A 24197-nucleotide genomic window follows, 5' to 3' on the forward strand; every position below is an offset into this window, starting at 1 on the left:
ATCTCTTCTTTAAGGTAGAACCTCACACCCAGTGTGTCATGTCATGCTTCAAATACTGTGAATATATGTCAAGCTGAAATAGCCAAAAATATTTAATTTATTAAGTTATTGCATAGGTAAATAGGACTTATTTTATTTATATAGTAATGTTTACCTTTCTAAGCTTTAGGTTTTATAGGAATTGCCTTTCCTTGCCTGGGTGCTGAAAATGATTTTTAAAATTCAATATGTGATCAGCTTTGCTCTTGAATTTGTAGTATTCCAAGGAAGGGTTCATACTATTCACAATTTCCACAAACACTCATTGGTGATGCAAAAGGTAGTTAAAGCCAAAGGAGGTTACAGTTTTTGCCTTAAAAAATAAATTAAAACCCACTGTATTCAACATATGTCTGGTCTGATTGGAATTTACAATCAATGTTAATTAAAAGAATTCTCCTTTTGAGACATCTTACAAAATCAAAGAATATGAAAGTATGCCATTGCTTTGTAGCTCTCAATAACCTTCCAAAACAGACTTGCCTGGGGTTCAGAAAGTGTGGATCTCAAGTTATTTCGATAAATTGCTTCCTTTCTTCTTTAGTTCTCACCTTTACTCAGCCCCTTCAGCCAATCTTTAGCAGGACTTGCAGTGCCTTTATCCACACATCCACATAACATAAGTTGCACTAGGTTGAAATGAAAGCAGTGTGAGCATAACAGAAGGAAGCAAGATTGTGGCCATGGACTAGGTGAAGGGCTCCTTCTTGAACTCATATACAATTCCTGTGGACTTAGAAAACATGAGGGCTGGTGTATACCTCCTTGTCAAACTGAGAATCTGAATAACCTGGCCTTTGGAGAGGCTTAAGGAGTGAAGTTTCTGAAGCTCTTCATGACATTATAACGTGCAGTCAATGTTGAAAACAACTGCTTACAAGGAAGACAGAAGTTTAGTGGTGCAGTCTATAGATATTAATGATTAGTGCAATTTATTAGTTTTATGTTAAATAGTTACTCAAACTAAAATAGTGCTTTTCCATGGTTATAGCAAGTATAGAAATAAAATTACAGATAGTTGCATATGGAAATATGAATTTATCATAAATCTCAGAAACTTTTCTAAAAGAGTGGCTAGCAGGGAAACATACATCATCACTGCTAAGAAATTTAAAAAACGGTTTTGTTGTAATATTTCTGTATCACTAATACCTATATTCAACCTCTAGTCATACTTTATATAAACATTTGTATCTTAAATTTAGACTGGAGAGATGGCTCAGCAGTTAAAAGCACTGGCTGTTCTACCAGAGGACCTGTGTTCAATCTGCAGCACCCACGTGGCAGCTCACACCTGATTATATCTCCAGTTCCAAGGGATCTGACACACTCACACAGACACACTTGCACGCAAAACATCAATGAACACTAAAAATATTTTTTTAAATAGCATGTTGATTTAACAGTGATTAATGAGAAATGGAACCAAAATAGACTATAGGTGTTTATAATTTCACAGTATTCTTAATATATGAATGAAGCTGAAGATCTAGGTAACAAATTTCAGTCTTTATTGGCAGAAGAATTGGTCCACTACCCTGTTCATTATTTTTTAAAGACCTACTCAGTTTAGATGACTACTCTGAACATAAAAAACGCAGTAGCCTAAAATGTGAAATGGTAATAGTTTCAGCAATGGAAACTAAAGTGATAACATAGTACCATTTCTTTGATTAACGTCTACTTTCCTGAGTGACGGAAATTCTTGAGAGTTAATTATTCAACTTGCAGTACTTTGCAAAAAAATTTACTCAACCATTTTCCCAATAGAGTTCATTTATGTATACACAGCAAAGACAATGTAAGGGTCACTGTACTTCAAAAGAGAACAGTCTCTCATTTCCCTGGAAGACATTTTGCTTTATCTGCACAATGTCTTGCTAATGAGTCAAAATCAGGGAGTAAATGTTGCTTTTAAAAAGTACCACTGGCTGTCGAGCCAGTTGGAAGAAATTGTCTAATATAGAGAGAACTGGAAGAGGCTTGCCAATTATAACAGTTACAAATCACTACAGGCATCAGAAAGAAAGCCTGGAGTTCTAAGGGCTTTGATTGGGCCAACAGCAGCAAACCAACAGCACCTGGGGTGTTGGTGAGAAAGAGATTGTGGGACCCTATTCCAGACGTATTGGCTGCAACTTTGGAATCCTGATGGGTATCCAAGTATAAGAGCTACTTATCTACAATATCTCAACATCTTTCAGCTTGAATGGGGTCAAGATTTTTCTCAGCTTTCTTAGAAGAAATGAGAAAGTGGAGCAGCTAAGAGGTCACTAAGGAATCTCTCTGCTGTGGTTTGTCCACCCCCCCATAACATATTGGATAAAGAAAATGATTTATGAAAGGCTACAAGTCCTCTATATAGTTTACTATTACTGTTACCATAATCTTAGGCCAGAGGATCCTGAGACACCCAACAAACCAGGTCTAGTCACTTACCCCATAACCATATAGAGGACCTGTGGCCTTTCATAAATCATTGTCTTTCTCCAATATGTAATTTTTATTTTAATAAGTGGCCACTTATAGTGAATGACCAAATTCAGGTACACAATTAGTCAAATTAAGAGTAGACATAGACTTTTCACAAGTGTGCTCTCTGCCAGAACATGCTATTCCTCTTCCAATTATGATAAAATGGTGACATGATATATTCACTTCTCCATCCTGACACATTCTTTTTTTTTTTTTTACAGTGTCTACTTACTCTATACTCTTCCTATTCATGTGCTGATCTCAGATCTCAACTCTGGCCTAAATAAACGCTAATCTCTCACTCCAAGTTTTATACTATTAGCCCTGATTCTGCCTTGTTATTTTAAAGCTAGCTTTAATAATTGCATTCTCTTTCCCTTTGAAATGTCTTCTCATCTTCTAACTTTACAAATGATATTCTTCAGAAATATTTCCCAGCATAATTATACAGTGTGACCTTTCCTTCATGCTTGTGTCCAACCACTGACCAAGACCTTTTGGGTTGCTTTCATTGAGATAGGATCTCTCTATGTAGCTCTTGCTAGCTTAAAGCTCACAATTTTCTGTTTAAGTGCTAGGATTTAAGATATATGCCATCCCTCCTGGCTCAGTCTTCTCTTTCTTCCCAAGATTACTGCTCTAACCATCATCAATGAAATTCTGAATTTCTTTCCTTTCATTTTTGCTCAGCCAAACTGTATGCCACAAAGCCACCAAAGTAACCTTCTGAGTAAGCTTATATTCCTTCAAAACTCATTCTTGATAGATTAAATCATGTTTTTGAACTGGCATGTAAAATCCTCAATACTCCAATCCAGCCAGCCATAATTTGAAGCATAGTACAAAATGAACATTCAACTTCAGTGAAACCAGATTCTTTAATTGGCCAGCAACTGTGTCCACTGTTCAGTTGGGGCCTTTGGTTGTGTCTTTCCACCAACCATTTTTTTTCTCTTCTTGCACAGTATCTCAGTGACTAGGAGAGGGATAACTATTTAAATCGAGCAGGGGTTCTCAACTGTTCTAATGCTGTGACCCTTTAATACAGTTCCTCATGTTCTGGTGATCCCGAACCATAAAGTTATTTTGTTGCTACTTCATAAATTTGATTTTGCTACTGTTACAAACAGTAATGTAAATCTCTGTGTTTTCTGATGATCTTAGGCAATCCTCGTGAAAGGGTCATTTGCCCCCCACAAAGGGGTTATGACCCACAGGTTGAGAACCCCTAGAATAGAGGTTTGTTTGAGTTTTAAAAAGCACACACAAAGCAATTCAACTGAAGATTTCCTGTCTGTAACTGCAATCACATGAAGCCAACTGTAAATTCCAATCCCAAATTGGATACAATTAAGTCATATGGTTCTGAAGACATCAGTACATATTTGAGACATCAAGCCCCAGTTCACTGCACTATAAAAACACTGATTAAATTAGTTTCAGAAAATTGCTCTGCAGCCAAAGAGCTATCTGCTACACAATGGACCGTGCAATAAATCTTAGACTATACATGTTGACAGGTGTGAGATGATTTATTGAATCATGAGACAAGGGATTGTGGAGAATTACTAAGAAACATACACTCCTTTTCAGTGCAACGTTATTTTACTTAACGCAGGCAATTGAGAAGGAAATGGCTATTATAATAATAGCCACCTCTTCTCAGACATCTCTAATTCTACATATTAAAGATGATCCAGGAATGAAATCATTAGATGGTGCTGTTGGCTCTAGATCAGTCAGATGACTTAATAATGATCTATCTCCCTGCAGCAACACTCATTTCTGTTAATAATCAAAGAATGCATACTACTCATGACCTCCAAATATTGCTTTAATCATGGTAGCACTAGGATTTACAATATTTGATCTGATTTTTCTTTTCAATGTTATCTGATTTTGTTTAATGGTCAGTAAGGAAGTCAAACCTCCACTATAAGTTGATGTTTTTATTTCAATTTTTATTACAAACAAATGTTCGATAGGTTCATTAGGTCATTGTTTCCACAAATTGAAATTATCAATGGCATTCAGTCCTAGAAGTATAATTGTTAAATCACATTTTTGAAGCTAAATGGATAATGTTTATGGTCATAAAAATAATATCAACGTTTAACAAGCATTATAAATGTTAGAGACTATCTCCTATATGTGACAAAAGTGTAAAACATGAGAGTTTACCTTAACTTCAAGAGAACATGTTCTCATGAAACTGTTGTAATGTCACTTGGCCTCTGTTAGCTTTGTCCTCTGACCCACACTTGTGGGTTGGGGCAGAAGGGAGGATACCCAAAGTGCCACCCCTCCCACCTTTGCCCTCCATCTGTGAGATCTCACTGCTACTCAGCACTTCAAGGTAAGTTATTTTAACACAGCTATGTGGAGACTTGGACAAGATTCTCAAAACAATCACCAGCAACAAAAACAAACAAAAAAATCAAATAATCAACCAACAAGACCAAGTCAGTCATTTAAATTTTCTTTATGATTAAATTTAAATATTATAATTCTTAGCTGCCTGAAAACGGACACTATCTGTAGTTATATATACCTTCCCTAATAGGCAAGCAATATCCTTTTAAGGTTGGTTTAACAAAAAGTGGCATCTGGTGCTCAAGCTACAAAGACATGCCCTGGGAGAGCCTGATGTAATTGTGTTATAATATATAGAACAGGTATCTGAATGAAAAAAGCAGGTTTTACTTTGCTGTTGGAGGCCAGCCTCTGATACACAGCTATTTCTAGGCCAGGGAAGGGTACATATCAGTGGCGCCTTAGTCCCAAGTCCTGAGAGTAAATTTCTGCAGTACAGGTTCTCAGGTTATGGAGAGAAGCTGTTGCTACATGGGTGGAAAGTTCTTTAAGTGATATCTACAAATTATTTTTTGGTATTTCCAGAAATGCCCAGTTATTTGCACTGTAGCATACGATGGAAGGAGCAGCAGTGATATCAGTCATCTGCCTCTGTCTCAAACAATAACACTTTTTTGTACTTGAACTCAGAAGAGTCTTCTCTTCTGCTCTCACCTGGAATGTGTTACATGTTAGCTCGTGAAGCTAGGAGATGCTTGAATTACAGGCAATGCCTAGTTCACGTGTGAATAATAAGCTTCCCCAAGTGTTTCACAGCCCACAAAGGCAACTTCTCAGTGTCTGAAATATCTAACTTTAAAATTTGCATCTTATGAAACTCCTCTTCAATGTACTCTAAGGCAGGTTTTTTATGGCAGAATCTTTTCTGATGACTAATTATGTATATCAAGTCTGAAAACCACAAGTTTTAAGTTATCGACTGACAAGCATTGTCTTTCCTCATTCTAAAGTACAAAAGGATTTTAAAATGGGGATTCTACAGTAGTTTTAAAGTGGCTGCACTGTATAATTTATCAAAGTATTTCCGAAACACATAAGCCAGGATGGACCTGCATTTCTGGTATTCATTTCAAGCTGCTGTCTGGAAATGTAAAAGGAAATTGCAAAAATGAGTTCAAATCATAAAATACAATATCCCAAGTATAATTTTTGAGCATATGTAGAAATAAGAGTCTGACTGAGAAGTACAAGGGTGGATGGGACTTCAAGAAGGGAATATTTTATTTTAAAGATTTTGGAGGATCTTCCTTGCTAGGTATTTCCACTAGATTCCCCAATACCCTGGCACATTTATTTCTAAAGAAGAAAAAACACTTCCTGATAAATATCTTCAAAATAGAATGTATTTTGCCTATAGTGACATAGTGATGGACTCTAGGTGAAGGAGAAGAAAGGGAAGCTGAGGATAAAGAGAAAACATTCTAAGTAATTTTTTTAAGGCCAGGTTTTTCTGAGGCAGAGCCCAAATTCAATGCCCAGTAACAACAATACAGGTATTTTGTTTTCTTGCTTTCTAAAAAGCCTTTGTTCACCCATTCACTGTGGCCTCTGCTGCCTTCATTTCATGGAAATTATCATTTAGAAATTGTTGAGGATATTTGAAAATAATAATTACTTTCAGAGCAGGAACAGACACAGCTGATATTGGAACACAGTAAAATGAAGGGCTGGGGGAGTATGTTTTGAAATGCTTTGTGTTTCTTGATGCTGTCTATATTTTAGCCATTTATTAACCATTGACTTGGAGTTTGCTGCCGTTTAATGATTACAGTCTATACAGCTATATTATTTTCTTTTAGATCATCTTTTTAGCTGTTTCCTCAATGATGCTGTGAAACAAACATTGCCATTTTTTTACAGCAATCTTCTGTGGTATCAAAGAAACCTTATGTTCAGAACCTCTTGGGAAAAAGACCAAGTTAAGCTTCCATGGTAGCCACAAAACACACCCTGGTCAGAAGAAGTACCTGTGATGAACTCATATCCCTCATCTTCTAGAACACTCCTTTGGAACACTTTATTGTATAGAATTTCTTAGGGATATATAACTCTTATCATGGGACAATTACTCCTCTCTGAGATGAGTCTCTAAGACTTGGGAGTCAAAATAAAGCAGGGTGGAGTGAACAAACTTAGGTATTGCTATCATCATACTAGGTGGGACAAAGGAAGGTGCTAGCATAATTTTCTATCATGTACTTCTAAACGCAGACACTTGGAAAAGAACAAACAACTTGAAGCCTTGAGAGTGTTACAACAAAAAACATCATCAGAGTACTTGAAGATAATAATTTCTACAGCATATTGGTAGTTTTTGAAATATTGGGTTTCTTAATTCTTTATAGCCCAATCTCACAAACACTTCTCACATTAGCTATGAGAGAGAGTACTTCCTAGACTTAAGTTTATTTTTTTTTAAATTTAAAAACTCGGATTTAATGATGTTCAGAATTCTTCTCAAAGTCAGGCTTATCTGAGGCAGAGCCCAAATTCAAAAAAAGGTTGGTGAAACTACAAATCACTTTTAACTGAACAAAAAAAGGGAAAAACATAATATTGCCAAATAGGTGAGTGCAGAAGGCCTCAAAAATACAATGTGTTGTAACCACAGGTTCCAGTGCTTCTAAAGGTCACAAACTCACGCTCATTACTTCAGGAAACTGTATAGAAGACATGTATAAAATGTTGAACATGATTTGTTTTACTATACATACTCTAACTGTATGGACAAGCCTAGTAGTCACTATTATGTATGGAGGCAAATTGAGTACTAGATTATTGGAAACTACCTCTGTTTCTCATAAATGTAAAGTCCTTTTCTATATTGTCATTATCTGTGATGTCAATCTGTTTCATTATTATCTAGGATTCCTCTCTTTACAGTATTAACTATGATGTTCCTCTACACAGCCCTTCTCAGTAATGCTTCCCCCCGATCCAGCCAGTGCAGTGATGGTGAGGGAAAATTGATTTTGATTGACCGTCTCTAGTTGTTAGTCACCCCGAGAAACTACTGACAGGAAACCACTTTATAGCGGCAGACGCATGGTGAGATTTACAAGATGGGAAGAAGATAGGAAAGATATTATGCAGACACAGGATGGAGGGATAGAATTACTTTCTCTGAAAAGTTGCTATGAAGGTAACTACCAAACAGAGAACAGCCAGTCTCCCAGGTAAAAGGCTAGATTTGATAGCTTTTTAACCTTTTAACTACTTTTCAATGGGTATTTTGGAAGAAGAGTTATATTGAAAGGAGGGAAAGATCAAAATTGTCATAGGATCCAAACACATAATGCTCCAAGAAGTAAACTATGATGACTTCATTTCTGCCACCTCAGCCTTCATCTGTTTAATCTATGCTATGTTCATTTATTTGCTGACTTGTTTTTGAGAGAACGAACATGAAGCTGGGTGGGTAAGGAGATGAAGGGGAACCTGGGAGGATTTGGGGAAGGGAAAAGAATATGATCAAAATACATTGTACGAAATTCTCAAAACATAAAATAAAAAATTAAATCCTCTTAGGATACATTACTAGGCATAATACTCAAATTTGTTCAGAATTATTCAGAAGAAATCCAAATAAAATATTCTTTGTGGGTCATTAGTACAATAATAAAGAAATGAGAAGCCTACAAACAAGTTCTTTACTGAGTAAAGAGAAACAAAGAACTCTATCTTCCTTTGAAAATGTTTTTCTTGCCAGGTGGTGGTGGCATTCACCTTTAATCTCAGCACTTGGGAGGTAGAACCAGGCAGATCTAAGTGAGTTCAAGGCCAGCCTGATCTACAGAGAGAGTTCCAGGACAGCCAGGGCTACACAGGAAACGCTTATCTAGAAAAACAAGTGAAAGAGAGAAAGAAAGAAAGAGAGAGAGAGAGAGAGAGAGAGAGAGAGAAAGGAAGGAAGGAAGGAAGGAAGGAAGGAAGGAAGGAAGGAAGGAAGGAAGGAAAGAGGGAGGGAGGGAGGAAGGAAGGAAGAAGGAAAGAAAGAAGGAAAGAAGGAAAGAAAGAAAGAAAGAAAGAAAGAAAGAAAGAAAGAAAGAAAGAAAGGTAGGTTTTCTTTTTGTCTTGCTTTGGCCATCTAGCCATATCATTTCAGTTCTGACTTTCTGGCTGGAAACCTGTCTTTGACAGGAATATTCCCAAATTACTCTATTAGAAACACTGAGTACTATTTAAAATTTAGTCAATACAATTGTAGAGCTGTGACTAAGGCACAATAAATGGAATTTTTCTGTGCTCTATACTGTGAGAACATACACACTCCAGAAGATAACTGCCTCGTTTACATAATGGCATGAATTAAAATTCTCCAGAAATCATGCTATAAACATACTTCCAAAATGAAGACTGATTCCAATGGAAAACCAACATTTGAGCAAGGTAGGTATGTCTATTGGATGTAGATGTCATATGGACGTCTACTAAGTAACTGGGAAATCTGAGCTATGGGCTGGCAAACTCTGGCTCCTGGGTCAAATCTGGCTGACTACGAGTTTTAACAGTTGTCGTTGGAATCAAGCCATTATGTAGTGTGTCTATAGCTGCTTTTGCATTACAGTAGAATTGAACAATTCTGACAGAAATCATATGACCCAGGAAAAGCAACTGTTCATTTTCTATGTTTGTTGACTTCAGTCATTAGGAGCTAATCTAGGCCTCCCTTTCTCCACTCCTCACTTGAGGGCCTGGACCTAGCTAAGGTTGTTCCACCAAGCTGATATCAGAATCCCTGGGGACCACTGGGCTTAGAACAAGTTCCCAGACTTAGTTATACTGCATGGTCTGTTGTTCCATCAGGAGAGGCTCTTGCCTGAGGTAATTAACTTGGAGAACTCAGAGAGCAGCCCGTTGCTAAGGCCTTTGGAGTTCAGTGCTTTCAAGCGTGAACTACTTGTGAAGTAAGTAGGCTCTGCCAACAGGAACAAACACTTGGAAATCATACCTAAATAAATTCAGCCTTGGCATTGAAGACTTCCATTTGATTTACAACCTTCCAAGTCCTGGACTTGAAGATTTGAGAATCTGTGGATTTTCATGGATCAAGATACGGTGCTATATACATATAAATGGTTTCTTTGGAAGAGACTTAAATTAGACTAACAGGCTTAATGAGTTAACGTTTGATCTATGAATCAAACCTTGAATATGTCACAATGAAAATGATTACACATCAAATATAAGCCGTTTCAGTGACAATCTTAGTTGGCAACCCATTTGCTATAGACTCCCCACTTGGAGGAAAGCCCCAGGCTCTGTCTCTGCCACAAACAGCTAGACCTGGAAGGCGGTCTTGAGAACAAGAAGCAAAACACTCGGAAGTCTGGGGGATAGTAGATAATATCAGGAGCACCTAAACCATGTTTGGGGAAGGGATTAGAGACTCTTTCCTAAGCCTTTAGAGGTTTAAATATTGCTGCAAGAGCCTGAAAGATGGCATGTACAGGCGCAGACTGCTTAGAAAAGGCGGGGGTACGCCGAATGAAGAGAGCTGGCTGTGCTCTGAGATTTGAGATGGCTTTCAGGCTGTCAGTCCATTTTTCAGGATGACAATAGATGGCAGTGAATGAATAGTCAGGGACTGTCTCTTCAAGAAGCGCCAAGTCTGGGCTCTTCAGCTTCAACTAGGTTTGGTTATTGAAGTTACGGGAACAAGTAAATGATTCTGAGACTGAAACTGATCGTTGCATTTTTGGCAAAGAAACCTTGATTCAACCCATCCTTGACATCTAGGGCCACATAACTTCCACTGTGAGACCTTGCCAGTGCATTTAGGATGTAGAATAGTATCTCTGGCCTCAATATCTGGGATGTTAACACCGGCAGCCCCGTTCTTTCCTGAGCTGAACTAGTAAAACAATGCATTATAAGTTTTCCCAGTAGGCCTCATGATTTCACACTATTGTATCTCAAGGTGAACTAAATATAATTTACCCTGAGGAAAAAAGGTGAAATAGACACATAAAATATCAATGTACTATTTATATGATGATATTTTATTATGCCCCTTTTTACTGTCTGACCTAACGGTCGTTTGTGGTAGCAGAGATTGAACCCAGGGTCCCTGTGCATAGAAGGCAAACATGTTACCACTGAGTTACAACTCCAGCCCACTGTTTGCTTTCCCCTCTTGTCCTAGAACCGACATTATACCTATTAGTACTTTTTTTGGCACTACTAAAGTGAGATCCAGGCCTTCTCAAATGCGTGCATTCCAACAATTTTTAACATTTTTATTTTCAAAGAGGACATTAGTGCATAGCCTAAGCTAGCCTTGTACTCATTCTGTATCCTAGCCAGGCCTTGAATTTGGACTCTTACTGCCTAAGTCTCCTGAGTAACAGGGACAGGCCTGGACCACTGGGATCGGTACAAATGATATCGTAGTAAGATTTTCTTTTTTATGTTTTTCCTTTGGTGTTATGAATGGAACCCAGGATTTTGCATGTGCCAAGTAAGGAGCTCTAATTCTAAGCTAAACTCCACATTCTGAGGAACTCTCTAGAAAGAAATAATGGGAGGGAATGTGTAGATTTAGAAAGGAATACCAAGGCCAGAAAAAGAATATTTTAATTGTTTATGTATTTGAAATTTAAGAGAATGGCCGGCAGGCTATGGTTACCATTCCTTTCCACTTGTTTCTACAAATATTCATTGCTGATAAAATGCCTTGTAGATTTTTTAATGTTCCAGTTGTTGAAAAGTGAATAATCAGATACAAAGTAACTGTAAGATATATGCATCAGACTTGAGGAACTGAAAAATATTTGGAAAGGGAAGACTTGGATTTAGGAATGTTAATAAAATCTTAGGCAAATGTGGATCACTGTGAAGGAGTGGAAAAGAAACCACATGATGATGAAGATAAAAAAAAAAAAACGTGTCCAAAGCTAAACTATAGTGCTCCACCATGAAACTCCATTCGCTCCTTTAACAAAAATCAAGAGTTTACTACAGGAAGAGGTGAAAGAATTTAGTAGGGAAATTATTAACTTTTGTTTATGTAAACTATACAGACTAACTTTTAATAATATTGTATTTTTTTCTGAAGAACTATAGAAAAAGCTTAAAATCTGCAAGAAGGAAGGAAAGATACAAATGTTCAGAAAATACCAATCAAAACTGGAAGAGGGAGTGCTATATATCTTTCGTTCAATGATCTCCTGGGTCAAGCATTACAGGGTTGAATTTTCAATTACTACCTCTGTTTTACAGATGAGGAAACCAGACTTAGAGGGGCTTTGTTTGCCTTTGAATCCTTAAATTCACAGAACTCTAAAATGGCGAGATCAGCGCACACGTTAAAAATCAGATTTTTCAGTCGACCTCAGAGCTGATGATTCACAACATGCATTGGAACAAGAAGCCCTCCAGGGTTTCCTGTGCATAGGGTGTGCCACCATGCCTGGCTGTTTTTCCCAAACACAGATTGTAGGGTCAAACTCAGGTCTTCACACCTGCCTAGCAAACTCTTTATTAGCTGACACATATACCCAACTTCTAAATTCACATTTGTAGGCAAGGCAAAATCATGTTCCAAATGATGAACTGAATGTAAGGATCATCAGATTCATTCATTCCATACTTTGCTATGGAAGATCTGCTGAGTAGTCTATATTTCTACATGTAGATAAAAATGATTCCACAGAGATTTACCTGTTTGAGCTTGTAGTTTTGCTTTTTTTTATATATTACTATGGAATATTGACCCTCTTCAACCATATTCCCCACAGTAAAAGGAATTTGTTCTCTTTTTATGGAACATAGATGATAAAAGTGGGGCAAAAATTACTGTTTGTCTTTTCTTCTTGCTAAGTTTTAAAATGTGCCACATTTGGATCATGGTTCTTTCTGCTTTAATGGTGCTGGGGATTAGTTAGAGACAAGACTGGATTTGAAGGCCTGTGTCCTTAAACTTCAAGTTCTCAAAATGTAGATATACTGTAGGGGAGGTGCACAAACACACACACACACACACACACACACACACACACTGAGCTACACCCTAAATCCTCACTGATATGCTTTTAAATTTGTCATTGCCTTGTGCTTTGCAATTATAAGGTGATTCCAATATACTAAGCTGCTCCGGTGCGCTGGATGTTGAACAAGACACTTGGCCAAAAGAACACAACAGCACTTCAGTGAGTTGTTCTCTCATCTCCCTTCCCAGAGGCTGTCCTCTCAATGTAGAAATCATAGCAACTGCTTCAGAGCCTGGCTATTTATCTGATCTATTTCCCTTGTCAGAAAGGATATCAGACCTCTGAGGAAAACATGTAAGAGGAGCTGACTGTCCAGCCTGTGAACAGCAAACCTTTGATAAAAAGGCATCCAGTCTGGATTTTAGCATGGGTCAGAATCCTCATACTGAGTCCTCATTGGCAACTCCAAAGAAAGGAATGTCAAGGTCCTTTCTGAGTATTTCTACAGAAATGTAGTTTCTCTTCAGCTACTGGAATTATGCCGTTTCTAGACATCAACACTGAAGACAGCGATCTTCAGTAATTACTCACATAGAAAACTATTTCTCAGATTGACCTCCATGGAACTCTTTCCATGGTTCTTTTATGTACTCTTGTGCCATGTGATCTTTACTTCTACACACTGGAAGCAGTGTCTTATTTTCATTATTCATTTCTACATTCCCGGAATTTACCCATTCTAATCTCATAGCGACTACATAGAAATTCTCCTTGCGTGAGTGGGAAAGGTTTATTTGCTTTTGTTTTAAAAAATCACAGAGGATTTGATAAAACAGATAAGGAAAACAACATTTGTAAAGGCACAGAATGGATCGATGCTTTCAGTGATTTGCATACGCTTGCAGAAATAGGAAACCTAGTCTAATCCCAATGTAAGAAAAACCCAATATTTTCTTGATATAGGCAACAAAAAGCAGAGGTATAAGGGTGGAGGAAGGTGACACCACTGCTACTCTATTCATTCTCTAGGACTCTGACAAAAGTGCACCCAGGGTCACGGGTGGTACACAGAAGCCACCGCTCTCTTTGAGATCTTTCACTCCAGGGCTGCCAGCAGCAAGAGCCTCCTGTTTCCCACTGTAAGGAAAACAGCTGAGATGACACAGCCCAGGAATCCCCCTCTTGCTCACACACCAAGACAACTGGACAGTATCACTGAGTGGGGCCTGGTCTAAGCTACCTGTGTGTCTTGTTACAAATCTTGTCCTTACCTACCTAGGCTTGACAAAATGTAGCAGCCACGGAGTCAAGCCAAATGCCAGTTTCTCTTTCCTTGGTGACTCAACAACTCAGCCAGAAGCTTGAATAAGCAGCACCTGCCTGTGATCTTTAACACGGCCTTGTTTCTCAAGTCATCCATCCCACTGAGTCACTCGCTGCTTCTAAGAAGTCAGTTTTACCACTTTGCTGCTTGGTACAGAACAAACGACAAAGCAAAAGTTCCACTGTGTTTAGAAACCTGCAATGGTTATTCAAAGTATTCCACACTGGGAGCCAGAAACACAACTCAACCCATAAGCACTGAGTAAGGCAGGATACAGTAAAAATGTCCAAGATTGGGTTATTGAGATGAAGCCTCGACTGTACCAGGAAAGCAGAGCTAAAATAACACCTGATGCTCATCCAGTGCTTACTGCATGCCCACTCTTGTACTTTACAAGCATTTTCGCTTTTGACGAGAAGCAAAAAAAAAAAAAAAAAAAGTATTTTCCCCAGTTTAAAAATAATAAATGCCCAATGGCTATACAGAAGACTTAGGCATTGTGCTTAAAAGTTTAGATCCTAAAGCAAATCTGTATTTTTTGTTTGTTTGTTTTTGAGGCCCTTGGGGGAAAAAATCCCAATTGTAAACTAGCATTATTGTCTTTTCTCTGCGGTGGCCTCAGGTAACAGGGAACATGCACTCATATGATCCCAGCTCTGGGTATGAGGTCTGACTCTTCAAGATAATCAGTCAATGGAAATGTTGGCAACGGAACTCTTTAAGACAGCTTCCTTGATGGCTCTAGAGGCATCATTCCAAAGCCGTATCTCCACAGCAATTTGCAGAGCCCGTGGGAAGGTATCCTCCTCCTTTGGGATGGTGGCTTATAGCCAGGCCAGGTGTGTGTTTAAAATCACTGTAAAATTGCTGCATATATTTCACAAAACCTCAAAAATGACTAGCTCATTTAAAAATAATGCTGCCTTTGTTGGTCCTGTTAGGCTGAAAGAGAAAGAACAAACCGGGCACTGGAAACTGGGATCTGTATGTCTAGGTGATTGGGGGCCAGCAACTCTGTATACTACTTTCAGTCTAAGTTACCAAAACTACACAATGTGGAAGAAACAGCGTGCACTCCGAGGTCCTCTAAAAGGCCACTGCAGTAGGTGCAGTGCTTTGATCTGCACTCTCCTTAGAGTGAATCCAAAGCCGGAAGAGACAGTCATATGCAGTCTTTATGATATCTAGTTGTGCCAGGCCTGCAGGATTACACTTACACCTGGATCCAGAAGCCAATAGGCAATTGTAACACCCCTTGCTGCTTCTTAATTTGGGGGCAAGACTTTGAATGTGACCTGCGTTTTGAACTGGGGTGCACTGTGTCGATTGAAACAGACCATAAGATGAAAACTAATGCAATTGCCTCCTCATGTTTTTCTTTCCCCTGGGAACACGACAGTACTGCCCGTATCTGGCATTCTCATTTGACCTTTCTTCCATAAAACATACTTTGTATCACCCCCACTTCAAAAGAAAATTGTTTTACTGTTATCTTATAGGCAAGAGTAAAAATGTCTTCACTTTACATTCAAAGACTTTCAAAATCTTCCTTAAAGATACCTCTTTTGATATTATCTCTGTTGGCCCTTCATTCAGCACCTCAATTGCTAGCCAGCATTGTCCAGGGTCCTAAGCTGTCTTATCTATTGCTACAGACAGGTCTATGCTGGCCCAGTGCATGCGCAGAAGTTTTACTCAGCTGCTTTGATGCACAATCCACTGATCTGTCAACACAGCTTAAATTCTACCATCCTGAAGCAAGGTTTATTGTCTACTCAACACCAGAGCCATCTCTTCCTCCTCTGAATCCCAAAACACTTGTCTAACCTATCAATCAATTCTGCACATGTCATTCAACAAGTGTTGATAATTGGCATGCCTCTACCTGTGGCTAGGCACTTTCGAAATAAAACAAAATACATTAAAGGAACAACATGCACTCTTATCTCACACATAAACACAGCGAGCAATTGCTAAAATAATAGTAGGCAGCCAGTAAAATGCCAGAGTCCTCACACTTAACCATACACTCTGCCTTCTGGTTTCTAACAGTAGTTCTGATATTGCAAGCTTCCTCTGGGTCAGGCACAATACTAAGAAGTTACAGGAGACTATTTTGTTCTCCCATGTTTTTGTAAAAGCAAGCACAGTACATTACTAGCCTTGTTTTATAGACAAGTAAAATGGGGCACAGGAACATTAAGTAATGTTCCAAACTATTACACTGTTTACACAGTCCCATGACTCAGAGGTACCTCGTGTACTTGTCTGTGCACTTTCCGAACTCCCAGAGCTTACAAAGAAATGTTCCCAATTATAATAAATCATCAGGCAATAGTAAATTTCTCCCTGCAAATGAAGGATGGGGGGGGGGGGAATCATGAGAGAGTAGACAGGTAGAATGGACGAGGGAGAGGAAGTGGCTTTGAACTTCATCATAACAGTAGGTCCCTGGAGATGCTTTCTTCCTATTCAGTCCATTTCTGTGTATTTTATAAGTATTTCAAAACCTTATTTTCACCACATGGGAATACTTAAAAATATATTCACATTGCAGGCTATGAAAATGTTACTATGAAATAAGCACAAACAAAAACTGCTTTTGATGGAGATGTTTGGAACTGTTAAGACACCATACACACACACACACACACAACCAAAACACTTTAGAAAATACATAACTCACTTTTTAAAATACCATGTGGTGAATCATCATACAACCTGTATATATTTCAAATTAGAATCTAACCTAAAATACTTGTGAACTGCTTACTAAACCTGTATAAGATTACAGAAATGATGTAGTATGTGATAAAAGGTCAAATTTGAATGATGGAGAGCAGAAGTTTTATAGGTATCTATTAAACTTGACATTGGTCAAAGTCTAATACAACACTTGGAAGTAGTAATGTGGAGATTTTCTTTTCTGGGAAGAATTTCTCCGTCTCTGAGACTGGTATCTGTGTCCTTGTTTTGGACACAATATGACTTCCTCCACCAGCAATGGAGAAGATATTTGGCTGCTAGCATTCCCTACTAGTCTGTTAGCTCCATGAAGATGGTGACTATTTCGGTACATGTTATATTCAGTTAGTAAACGGAATTAACTCCTTACCTCTCAAAAGGTATATAGTCTTGTATGTTATCAATAACATAACTTCAAAAGTCTTGAAACAAGAAAAATGACACTGTATGAAAATAACTTAGAAAGTTCACTCTCTTCAGTGGAAAATTTAAATGCAGACAAGACCATTTGATGAGACTATAGGAAACTTAAGATACAACAAACAAACATTCTAATGCTTAATAAGCAATGTTATGTACATAATAAGACCATATGCCATATAAGTTTACATAAAGAAAATTTTGCATTCATATGTTTGGAACTTTGATGACCCAAAAAAATCTAGTAATTACTTCCATCAATCCAACAAATATTCAAGATATCATTAAAATATTTAAGGTAATAGGAGGAATAGTTAAAAAACATTTAGGGTAATAGGAGAATAGTTAAACTATTAAGATTCTAAGAACACAGCTAGCATTGTTATAGTTGTTGCTATTGATTATCTGCCGTAAAGGGAATACTGGAAACATGAACTTAGCTACATATAATTCAAAATTATGAAGATTCTAATATTAACATAAGCAATGCATATAAGCATATAGATATACAGTGTGTGTCTATATCACACAAAAATACACACACACACAGGCCTAGTTCTTGCATCATATGTAATTAGGATTTGGGATGGTACTGGCATTTGAGTCCAGAGCATCTCACATTTTAGTCAAGCTCTCTCCCACTGAAAAGTAGCCCCAGCCCTTTCTTTTACTTCTTATTTTAAAAGAGGATGCCACACATAACGTTGCCCCAGCTGGCCCTGAACTCTTACTATCTTCCTGCTCAGCCTCTAGAGTAACTAGAGTTATAGACCTTTGCAATTAGGCCCAGTCTTATTTCTATTTTTATAATAGAAACACAATAAAGAAATTCTAAGGAAAAAAAAAAACAATCTCTAGCTCAGTATCTTCTCATGCCATTATTGTCAATTGGGAAAAGACTTTCAATACTATAGAACCTCATCGGGGTATGACAATATACACTTATTTTGCTGTGACAGGAAAACTGCTGAGAATTCAAGGCTATCCTGGTCTATATAATGAGTATCATACAAGTCAAGGCAATATAGAGAGACCTTATCTCAATAAAATAAAATAAAACAAACCTAGGAGCAAAATCTCCTACCTCTGCTTCCATATGTAAAGGGCTACATGAAGAAATTTGAGTTTTAGCTGGAACTGTTGGAGGAATAATTTGAAAATCTCAGAGGGTTGGTTTGTTGTGTGAAGAAACTCCCACAGTCAGCCTTTAAAGAAAGCATAGCTAAAACAGTTTTGAACTTCAGTTTTAGCTCGTGTCAAGGGGGGAGTGAAGGACAATGAAAGTTCAATTTTTCTATGTTGGCATATTTTATAGGTGCAACTCGAGTAAAGAAACAAGAGGCCCAATATGGTATGCGAGCACAGTAGAAGAGGAATTATTAATTGTAATTTCTTGGAAACTCTAAAGTACATTATTAAACTCTCTTATATGTCGGTTATGTGGTTCACAGATTGAGTCTTTAACCAGAGTTTGTAGGACTGGAGGGTTTCTTAAAATTCAATTAAAATGTTGTTTTAAAATGTCCGTATATAAAGCCTTTTCTGGCCTGGAGATCACTATGAAAGCCAAGCAGGCCTTGAACTCATAGATATCCTCCTGCCTCTGCCTCTGCCTCCTGAATGCTGGAATTAAAAGCATGCACAACCATGTCCAGCCATATTTCATTTCTTTACAGAACCATACATCTTTCACACTGAAATTAGATGTAATTAAAAAAATGCTCCCCCAAATGTGCATTTCAGATGAAACAATTATTCTTCACAATCATATCAGAACAAATATGTATCAATATGAAATCCCACAAAGCACCATTTACTTTTTCAGATCACTGTAATAACTAATAAAACCACACAATTCCTTGGTTTGGGTCTGTTCATTATGCTATTAATTCTTTTTTTAAAAAAAAATCAGCATTTATATTATACTAGGTTTTCAGCAAAACAAGAAAGTACATGTGTTCAACAATTTGTGGTGACTTAAATCTCATCACCTCCCAAATGTCCTATGTGCTTATAATATTTCATTCTAACATGAATGGCATGTTTCTGAACAAACATGCTCTGTTGCTATGTTGTTCATGCAAATGCTTAAAAGCACATTTCATGGAATAACTGTAAATAATTGCTCATAAATATATTTTGTTGAACAGCTGCACATGTGTTTTCATGCATGGAATGTTGTTTATATGCCTATATTTCTGAAATTAGAAAATAAAATATGCAACATGGCTAATTGTCAGACCCTCCCTGTGCCAATATCAATGACTGTTAATTCTTTGGCTTGATTAGATAAATGAACTGGACTGAAGATTTCTATTTTCAACACAGAAAGGGGTCTTGCAATATCTCCTCATAAATTTGAAGCTGTTACATAAATAATTAACAACTGTGCTTTGACAGCACACAGAAAATGAGCAAAACCTGATTATCAAATGTAAATAGCAAGCTTGGGAGTTGTTGAATATGCAACCTCATTATGATGATATTGTTCTAACAAACAATAAAAAGAACATTTTCTTGGTAAAGATCAAGAAAGAAAGAAAGATCAAAGGTCTCGATTCAATCATCCCAAAGTTCTTTACCTCCCAAGGACAAGAAAGGTTAAAAGGAGATCACCTTGGATTTTATACAGTGACAACCATCTGGAATTTTGAAAAATTGACTTAGTCATAATTTCATGCACATTCCTATTCCTGTTATGCAGTTTAATGATACTTTGCTCTGTTACGCTGTGCAATGCAGTGGAATGTAATGGGTGTCTATCTTCTCTTGCCTGTGATACCTAAATTCTTGTGGCAAACGTCCTCTATGAGGTGAAAAGATGGATCACCTACCACCCCTCACTCCTTGGACATTTGAAGGGAGGCATGCTATGCAGGTACTGCATTTGTTTCCCTGGTGACATTTAGAAGCAGGGATTCACTTTAGCATGTCAACTTGCCTCAGTGTGTCAAGAAATCACAAAGTGGAATCCCAGATGTGGTTTGTTAATCCTCATAGTCGCAAAATCAACTATGTAGCCCAAATAAATACAACCGCTCATTAGTATGAGGAGAAGGGAAAGCAACCATTTGTTAAAAGTGATGATATTCTCTGAACAATAATCCTCGCATCATCTGATTCATTCTGTTTACTCAACAAGTTGCTATGTTTTTCCTGAGAGGAAGGACTTCAGTATATATTTACTTAGCGCTTTTAAATTATACTTCCTTTCCTTTTAATTAGTGTCTTGTGATCTAAAATTAGCTGATGGATATAATACCTCACTCAAACTCTCTCAGCTTAGTTTGCAGTAATTAGGCCCACCATCAACTGAAGTTGAACAGACAACAGGAGGTGATTTTGTTTTTATTTCTTCCCTGGTGCTTTCTAACCTTATTTAGAGTGTGATTTAAAAAAAAAAGTTACCATGTAACCATATTAATTACTATCCCCCAAGCTGGAATTTGGATAATTTCCTACTAGGAGGAAGCAAAGTTCAGATTGTCTTGCCTGTAAAGTCACAGAATAAAAGAAGCTTATACTGCCAGGAATGCTCTCATGAAATGTGAGACTGTTAGAACATGATAGTTCACCAGTAAGCTGAATATCATTTACAAAAGGAGGTCACATGTCCTCTTAAGTCCCACATTCTCTGCAGGCATTCTTCATTCTAGTCTTTTGTTTGTGTAGTAACTAGACAAAGACATAATGTGAGGAATTTAGTTTTCCTGGATGAGTGAGGGAAACAAATGTCCATAAATGCTCACCAGGTCGATTTTTATCTTCCATCCCCCCCATCTCTCACTCCTTTCCCTCCCCCATCTTTCTCTCTCGCTCTCCTCTCTTTGAAAGAACTGCATACATTGAAAATGATCCAGACAAACGGCAAGGGTTGTAAAGGATCCAGATATTTAGAATTTGCCCTCACCTTGACAACACCAAAATTACAAGCAGCAGTCAACTTTTACAAGATACCCTCATTGTGTAACATTTATAGGCTGCCAAAAACATGCTACAACTAATCAGACAACAAAGGTGAAGAGCAAACCTTCCCCCCGCCGTGTAGCTAGCAGTGAATACACTTTTTATTTCCATGACATTTGCTGGCAGAAAGGGGTTGGCTTAAGGCAGATCGGACTAACCTTCAATTTGTCATAGCGCTCACTCAAAGCTGCCACCTGATGATCGCGGTGCCGCCCAACCAGTTTACACAAGGCACAGATTAACTGGTCATCGGTCACACAGTACATATTCACCTTCTCATCCTCGTGCTCCAGGCACATCAGCCCCCGGATGTGTGAGTCCGGGATTGGCTCAATCAGACGATGGCCCGTAAAGGGCTTCTTGTTCGGGTGAGTGGCTTTCAGGCACTCATCGCAGTAGGACACTTCACAAGTGACACAGGTCTTCACAGCATCTTGGGCAGGATCCTGGTCACAGAACTGGCAGAGAACCTTCTCAGCAGAGGACATGGTGTTGCCGTCAAAGGCCCGCTCCCTGCGGGTCTCACTGGGAGAATTGGGCCCACTCACAGAGGCTTTCTGAAACCTGTCAATGATGTTCTGGAGGGTGACGTTGCGCTTGAGCCCGTCTAGACCTCGCTGGCTGAGCGTGATGACATGCCGGCAGGTGGGGCACTGGAAAGCGCTGATGGACTCCACAGGCTCGTTGGTGGCACAGTGAGAGACCAGAATGCGGTGGGCACAGTTGAAGCAGAGGCTATGTGCGCAGGGCAGCAGGAGAGGGTCCTCAAAGAGCTCCAGACAAATAGGGCAGGTCAGCTCCGACTCCAGTGTTTCCATCTTCAGGCAAAACTCTCCGGGGTCATCAGCAAAATCCAAGGAAGCTGATCAGCTATCTGGAAACAGAATGTAAGATTGGATTAAGCATGAGGGGTCAGCGCGCGGGGGCGGGGGGTGGGGGCTGTCAGCTTTGAATGCATCTCAGAATAATTCCAAACACAGGCAGGCCATGGAAGGGAATAAAAGGGAATGTTTCAAATGTCTCTTTACTGGGAGCAAATGATAAAACCAAACCAAACAATCCATGAGCCTAGCATTTTCTCAAAGTTCTGATTGTTGAAAGTGGCAGCTTTTTTTTCTTTGCTACTATTTATTGGTCTTTTTTAAAATGATTTTTCACAATTTTGGCTTTTAAAAGATTTAACTCCAACCTGGAAAGTAATTGAAACTATAACTTCTATAACTGGTATATGAATTTTATGTCACAACCAAGTTTTACCTTTGGTTAAAATTAAAATAAAGAAACTCCTGCTGATGAACGATAACCATTCGCAACTTGGAATTTGTGAACTTGCATATTAATCTATATGCATTTTAAGAACTATCAGTTTGTAATAGCCGACCAGGATTTTCAACTATACAGATGTATTCACTATAGATATGAGCCTTAAGTATAGATGAACTCAAATGTATGCACTACAGTAGAAATGATGTTTAAGTTCAGGGCATCATTTTCCAAGACATTCTTGAGGGAAAAAAACATGTCTTTGCACAAAGATGATCAGAGTAGAGGCAATATTTTTGGCATATTCTCATTATTCTTCTATTGCTTAATCCAGAAGAGGGATATGGGCGGCAGAGAAGAATAGAGAAAACTATCCAGTCGTCATTTTGAAGGCTGTAATCCAATGACTAATATTATTACATACATTTGATAAGTTTGAACAATGATAATTACAGTTTAGAAAGCAATGTGGAAAGACTAGTCAAAGACTGCTGAGGATTCCTATGTAGCCCCACTTGGCCTAAACCATCCTATCTCAAGGCTTGTCACTGTTGCCAGCAACAGGCCTGGCTGGCAGGAGGCCTTGTCTCATACTCACAGTCCTGCTGGCCCAGGCATGACCTCTGCCAGCCTTGTTGCTCCCCTCCAGGCCACCTTCGGGTTGCCCAGCTGAATGCTCCCCGTCCCATAAATACCTCACTGCTTTTGTGAACTTCTTCCTCCCTTCCCTTCAAAAAGGGAAGGCAAAGAATCCCACACAAGCACCAGTTCATTAGGGTGAAGAGGCCTCATGCTCATTAGCAGCCCTGGGAACTAAGCCTTTGAACCTTCTCCCTTTCAGGGCGATTAGTAGAGGGCCGCAGAACGCTGCCTGGCCTATTAGCTGCAGCCCAATGCAGGCTGTGGGAGAACGGGGCAGTTTACCAGGTCAGGAGGTTCAAATCACTCACAAGGGTGGAAAGTTCTCAGTTGGGGAAGGCTTCACTTCCAAAGCTGTGTTTAGTGAATCTGACAGTTAGTCATCTGTGTTCACACCTCTGCTTCTTTGCAAAATTCAAGGTTTCTAGAATCATCTGACCTTATATGAAACAGTATTCATCTGAAATACGAAATGTGCACACTGCTTTGGTGAAACACCATCACCTCGCTGCCAATTGGGAGAAGATCAATAAAGACTATAAAGTATGTCCTGGGCTTAAACATTAGAAGAGCACACTAGTAGCCCAGGAACAGTGACCAGTCACACACATTTACTACCTTATAAAGGAGTGGCTGCAAGTTGCAATGCTGGCGCTTACTCATCTTCCACAGTCTGCAATGTAAAGCCAAATACTGCTCTTCTAAAAAACTTCACCATCCCCCCTTTGACCCAGTCCATTGTTTCTGGAGATGGCTCGGAGGAAATCGAAAGGTTTTGCATATTAAGCAAGACGTTGATTAACTGTAGATAAAGAATTATCTCTGTGTCAAATTTCTGCTCCTTTACTACTGGAAGCGTAAAAATCAAAAGGAAATTCTAGACATGAAAAGAGCACAGGAAACTATGTTCTGTTCTGTGATAGTTGCTGTTAATGTTTACGTTATTTACTTATTTACATATATTCCTGTTTTACCTTTGTTTTTGAGACAGGGCCTTGCTATATAGTACAGGTTGGTCATAA

The 24197-nt window shown here is 38.5% G+C and overlaps 1 protein-coding gene across 5 annotated transcripts in view; it reads right to left on the reverse strand.

The window, feature by feature from the left end:
- Positions 1–24197, reverse strand: part of Mid1 (midline 1) — a 356681-nt gene that overhangs the window by 89829 nt on the left and 242655 nt on the right. For 4 of the 5 annotated variants that reach the window (XM_048446262.3, XM_085685095.2, XM_048446260.3 and 1 more), the window contains exon 2: positions 21432–22147. In XM_048446262.3, the coding sequence (XP_048302219.1) occupies positions 21432–22091 (660 nt within the window). In that variant the 5' untranslated portion in view covers positions 22092–22147. The remainder of the gene's footprint in view (positions 1–21431; positions 22148–24197) is intronic. The other variant, XM_087902599.1, reaches the window with a different exon arrangement.

Source organism: Myodes glareolus, chromosome X, assembly GCF_982192425.1.
Source record: "Myodes glareolus chromosome X, mMyoGla1.1, whole genome shotgun sequence".
In the NCBI taxonomy this organism is placed as follows: domain Eukaryota; kingdom Metazoa; phylum Chordata; class Mammalia; order Rodentia; family Cricetidae; genus Myodes; species Myodes glareolus.